Below are 6,120 nucleotides of genomic sequence, written 5' to 3'. Positions count from 1 at the left end.
AGGCTTTAGCCACCGCGCCCGGCCCTACATCAAATTCTTAAGTGACAAACTGCTTACTCCTAAATTTAGAAATTTACAATCCCAGTTTGTTTTTTAACTTGTACGTTGTAGTTTTTTGAAACGGAGTTTCACTCTTACTGCCCAAGTTGCAGTGCAGTGGCTCAGTCTTGGCTCCTTACAATCTCCACCTGCTGGCTTCAAGTGATTCTCCTGTCTCAGGTTCCTGGGTAGCTGGGATTACAGGCACCCACCACCACGCCCGGTTAATTTTTTTTTTTTTTATTTTTAGAAATGGGATTTCACCATGTTAGCGAGGCTGGTCTCAAACTCCTGACCTCAGGTGATCTGCCCACCTCAGCCTCCCAAAGTGTTTGAAGTACAGGCATGAGCCACCTCACTCAGCCTGTACTTCCTAATTCTAACCGTACATAAAATATTGTGTGATCATAAGATCACATTGCTAATCTACTTCTGATTTTAAGGAAGAACTTGACCTTCTAATACACGTTATCAAATTACAGTTGGTTCTCCCTTGTTTATAGCTGTGTTCTATTAATAAAAGGCTGCCACAAGTATGAAACCATTTCACGTAGGGGAAATACAGGATTGGGTTCCTACAAACCTCTGATCACAACATTTTCATCAACTGAAAAATACGTGGCCTTGTTACATGTGTGTTTCTGTTATACATGCCTTAATGTTTGTTAAATTCACGTTGAACTCGCTACCAATAGTGCACTGTAATTGGTGCCTGAACAAAGCTCTCCATTACATGTTCTTTGGCACATCACAGCCTTGGATTTAGCAACATTAGATAGCACTTGGACAAGACGCTTGGGGGCCATTTTAAACAGCAAAATCATCAGTAAAAAGCACAAAGATGCAAAATAGTGGCACTAAGAAGACCAGAAAAAAAGACAGTTGGTTAGGACATTAGAGCTGAAAACAAGACAGTGACCTCAGCCTGGAATGTACGTGTGGTGCGACTCACATTTTTTGCTTCTCTGATGTGCACATGACCGTCAAGTGCTAGAAGTATTGATTTGGGGTTGGGAGGGTGGTTACAAAAGTTGTTTTAAACAAGAGTAGGTGACTTGACAAATAACAAAAGATTATTGACTTTTTAAAAGATCTGGCTGGGTGCGGTGGCTCAAGCCTGTAATCCCGGCACTTTGGGAGGCCGAGGCGGGTGGATCACGAGGTCAAGAGATCGAGACCATCTTGGTCAACATGGTGAAACCCCGTCTCTACTAAAAATACAAAAAAATTAGCTGGGCATGGTGGCACGTGCCTGTAATCCCAGCTATGTAGGAGGCGGAGGTTGCAATGAGCCGAGATTGCGCCATTGCACTCCAGCCTGGGTAATGAGCGAAACTCCGTCTCAAAAAACATCTGATAGTTGCATATAAATAAAATGACAACGTATTCCTAAAGATCTGAATTTCCTTTGTTTTGCAGAGTCCAGCCTCTGATGAAGCAGGAGAGAAAGAAGCCAAGTCTGATTAATACCATATATCATGTCTTATCAGTGGTCCCTGTCTCCCTTCTTGTACAATCCAGAGGAATATTTTTATCAACTATTTTGTAAATGCAAGTTTTTTAGTAGCTCTAGAAACATTTTTAAGAAGGAGGGAATCCCACCTCATCCCATTTTTTAAGTGTAAATGCTTTTTTTTAAGAGGTGAAATCATTTTCTGGTTGTTTATTTTTTGGTACAACCAGAAAATAGTGTGGGATACTGAATTATGGGAGGCTTTGACTGTCTTGGGTGTCAGCTTAACATTCCATAGATGGGGGGTTAGTTTTTATATCCTGTAATACAAAGCATATTAAATGGCAATATGGAGTCAGTCTTGCATTTAATGTCTTGAACATTTTAAATTACTTCTATTCCCATGTTTTTTAGTAGAATTGTTTCCTAAAGAAAACCACTCTGATCGTGGCTCTCCCTGTCAGAATTGTGTGCACTCTGTAACATCTTTGGTGTGATAGTCCTGTTTTCCTAATAACTTTGTTACTGTGCTGTGAACAATTAAAAATTTGAATATGTAGTGTACATGCTATTCAGTTGTGAATTGTTGGGACATATGTAACAGCTTATCAACATGTGAAGATACAGGTACTTGATAGCCTCTTACGGAAAATTTGCATCTAAATTTTAAGCTGGAAAGTCACTGGAATAACTTTAAAAAGGAATTATACATGGCTTTTTAGATTTTTGTTACGTATGTTAAGAATTGTGTACAAATTGAAATGTCTGTACTGGTCTTCAATAAAATCTCAATTATGAAACAATATTTTAAAGCATGTGGATTAAGTTCTGGTTTAAATTTTATTTACAGAATTTTCACATTTGAGCCTGGCCGACATGGTGAAACCCTTACTCTACTAAAAATAAAAGAATTCGCCGGTCATGGTGGCTTGCACCTGTAGTCCCAGCTACTCGGGAGGCTGAGGCAGGAGAATCACTTGAACCTGGGAGGTGGAGGTTGTAGCGTGCCCAGATGACACCACTGCAAGCAGTGAGACCCTGTCTCAAAAAAAAAGTTCCACATTTGGTCTTCCAAAGTTCTTTAAAGAGTAAAATGTTTAGTTTTTGTTTGATGCAGTCATGAATCACTGGATACTGTCTTAAGAAACATTGTTTTATTGTGTGAACAACAGTGTGTCTTAACACAAACTTCATAGGCATGGCCCATTACATACTTAGGCTGTATGGTTGAACCTATTGCTCCTAGGCAACAGACTTAACACAGCATGTTACCGTGTGAATACTATAGGGAGTTGTAATACAATGGTAAGTATTTGTCTATGTAAACTTAGATCTGAGTATAGTAAAAGTACAGTGTTATGGGTCCATTATGTGGTTCATTGTCTGATACGTGGGACATAACTACTTGAGATAACTGCTATGTCCTTTGAAGTGCTTGACTATATTGGTTTAATGGAAGAACAATGCAGTGTCTTTTGAATTAAAGCAAATACATAATTACTAGCTCTTCGTATGTTAAAGAAAAGCACAGAGTAGGCCAGGCATGGTGGCCCACACCTGTAATCCCAGCACTTTGGGAGGCCAAGGCAGGTAGATCACCTGAGGTCAGGAATTGGAGACTAGCCCGGCCAACATGGTGAAACCGGGTCTTTACTAAGAACATAAAAATAAGGTGGGCTTGGTAGCTGGCGCCTGTAATCCCAGCTGCTCAGGAGGCTGAGGCAGGAGAATTACTTGAACCTAGGAGGTGAAGGTTGCAGCAAGCCAAGGTCACACCGTTGCTCTCCAGTCTGGGTGACAAGAGTGAAAATCTCAAAAAAAAATACAGAGTAAGCTATGACTAAATCTAGTGTGGTATGTATTTTCCTGATTTGCTTTCACATACATTGTATTCTCATTTTGCCCTTTAAGTAGTCTTTAGAGGTGATGTAGGGCAACTGTTGATTTGGCAAAAGTGGAAATGGCCAGAGATGGACCTCGCTGAGGTTATCACTAAAGGGTCCTTGGAACAATTCAAACCTCTGTACATTTGGTGTGTTTTGCCTGTGGGGTGATTAGTAGGCAAGAATCCTTTAAAAACAAGCCCTATGGGGTCATAGATCTCTGCACAGACTGCCTGAGCAGGAGTTGATAGGGAATAGTGAGGATATAGTAAAAGCAAATGCAACGACAATGACATGGGATAACCTGACAGCAAAGAAGTTCTGATAACCCGTGGGGGGTGGGAAGGGACTAGGGCCAGCTGAGTGCCGTGGTCATTACACTATGGAGGCCTGAAACAGTGATGAACAGATTTGTCTTTAATTTCCAAGTATAGGAGAATAGGTAAGTTTTTGATAAGAATTTTAACCATAGAACCCATCTGCCAGTGTTTGGTTAATTAAACTCCCCAACCTTCCCACCCCTTAGAGTGGTGATAGATGTTTTCAAATCACAGATTTTCTCAATCATTCTATACTAATTGTAATGACTATTTAAAGAAATCACTAGTTTTTCTTACAAAATAAAACAGGGAAAGGGTTTTGGTTTATAGATTGATACCAAAAAAAAAAATTGTAGAAAGCATAACAGAAGTACTTTAATTTCCTACCTGGAACTACTCTGTTAGGCTTTTCTACAGCTTTTTTTGGGGAAAGGCTTGCCTTGTTTTATCTGACCAGTTACTCGGGTGTTTGCTAGCCCTAAGGCTGCCCATTTTCCTTATTTTTTTTTTTTATCCTACCCACAGGAAGGAACACATTTTTGTGATAAACTGACTTCAACTGTCAAAGGAAAAAGTTTTTTAAAGCCACCATGGGGACTGGATGTGGCAGTCACACCAGTGCTTTGGGAGGCCAAGGTAGGAGGATTGCTTGAGTCTGAGTTCCAAATCAGCCTGGCCAGCAGCGAGACCCCATCTTTACAGAAATTTTTAAAAATTAGCTGAGCATGTGATGCATGTCTGTGGTCCCAGCTACTCAGGAGGCTGAGGCAGGAGGATCACAAGCCCAAGATTTCGAGGCTGCGGTGAGCTAAGATTGTGTCATTGCACTCTAGCCTGGGGGACGAAGATCTTGTCTCAAAAGCCACTTTGAGGTATGTTTTCTGGGATCAGTACAGAAAGTTAATCTCTTGCCCTTCAAACAGTTGACAGTACTTTTGAGTGATGAGAGTGGTTGACTGGATGTACCAATATCAGGCATTTAAAAGTATAAGGAGTGATCGCTTCGGCAGCACATATACTAAAATTGGAACGATACAGAGATTAGCGTGGCCCCTGTGCAAATTGTTTTTTTTTAATAAAAATTTAATAATAAAAAAAAGTATAAGGAAGAGAACTTCTTATCAGACAGCAATTGGTTGATTAGAAAAACTAGTGAACAAGAACCCTGCATTCTCTTGGCTTCTCAGAGATTGAGCTTGTTGTGCGTCAGATGTGGGTTAATCAGGATTTAAGGCACAGATCTTGGTACTTAGCTTGGATTCATGGTAATCATGGAGGCCCCAGGGGGAGGTTCTGTTCTGTTGTAGCAGTTTGGGAAATGTGTGTAAAAGTCTTGTGGGGGTAGGGATGAGGTCAGGAGGATGGACAGATGCAGGGGTGAGAAATATGTGTGTGATCATAGTGGAGCAATTAATACTTATTAAAAAAACCTTAGGAACTGCAGACAAGCTAACAACACCCGTAATTCGCTTACTTAGACAACTATTTAAGTAGCTATTTAAAGATGCATTTTTCTCAGATCCTATCCTATGCTTATATGATTATACAAAGTGGTGGTGTACATCCTATTTTGTAGTCTTGAGCATACTGTGACCTTTCTCCTATATCAATGAGTTTACCTACACAGCATTTGTAAGCACTGTGTAGTTTATTTCAAGAATATATAATTTGTCAGACATTTAGACTTTTTTGCAGTAAAACAAGCATTGGCAAACTAAAAACTAATCTCTACTAACCCACACAGATAGACCTAAAGATGTATCTGCTTATCACAATCCCCATTTGCTCTATGAGTTTGCAATAGAAATACTTGGTTAAAACACCAAGTAATTTTGAGAATTAGAATTGAGAATTTCTAAGCAATTAGGCTTAAGTAGATCATGGGAAGTAGCTCATCAATTGGTAACAATTGCTTTTATTTCAAGATTATGAAAGTTAGATTACATCTTTTGAAACTTCCAAAAATATAAAGTAAGAAACCATTTAGGGTCCCTGCGAGGTGGCTCACCACTCTAATCCTAGCATTTTGGGAGGCCAAGGCGGGCAGATCACTTGAGCTTGAGGTCAGGAATTTCACAAGGTGAAACCTCATCTCTACTAAAATAGAAAAATCAGCTGATGGTGGGTGCTTGTAGTCCCAGCTCCTCGGGAGGCTGAGGCAGGAGAATCACTTGAATCAGTGAGCTGAGATCTACCACTGCACTCCAGCCTGAGTGACAGAGCAAGACTCTGCCTCAAAAAACAAACAAAACCGTTTAATCCCAGAAGCTGCAAGTAATTATTTTAGACATGGTGAATTTTCTTCATATGTTTGCGTTTTTCCTTAACTGTAAAATGTTTTGATACTTGCTTAATATTTCATCGTGCGGTAAAAACCATAATTTGGCCATTACAGTTTTTTTTTTTTAGAGACGGGGTTTCACCA

General features: G+C 40.0%; 1 protein-coding gene and 1 pseudogene across 2 annotated transcripts in view; both read left to right on the top strand.

The window, feature by feature from the left end:
- The window catches only part of HMGN1 (high mobility group nucleosome binding domain 1), an 8,397-nt gene extending 6,102 nt beyond the window's left edge, over positions 1-2,295 (top strand). The window contains exon 5 of one of the 2 annotated variants that reach the window (XR_005199780.1): positions 1,459-1,525. Coding sequence is in view for 1 of the 2 variants with exons in the window: in XM_017526261.2 (XP_017381750.1) it covers positions 1,459-1,506 (48 nt within the window). In the remaining variant the exon portion in view is untranslated. Of the gene's footprint in view, positions 1-1,458 lie in introns of both variants that reach the window. The other variant, XM_017526261.2, reaches the window with a different exon arrangement.
- A 2,394-nt stretch (positions 2,296-4,689) lies between these two features.
- On the top strand, positions 4,690-4,789 carry LOC119470816 (annotated as a pseudogene).
- The last annotated feature ends 1,331 nt before the right edge of the window (positions 4,790-6,120 follow it).

This window comes from Cebus imitator, unplaced genomic scaffold (assembly GCF_001604975.1).
Source record: "Cebus imitator isolate Cc_AM_T3 unplaced genomic scaffold, Cebus_imitator-1.0 Scaffold41, whole genome shotgun sequence".
Taxonomy (NCBI): domain Eukaryota; kingdom Metazoa; phylum Chordata; class Mammalia; order Primates; family Cebidae; genus Cebus; species Cebus imitator.
The sequence above is the reverse complement of the archived record's forward strand: the minus strand, read 5'-3'. Positions and strand labels throughout refer to the sequence as shown.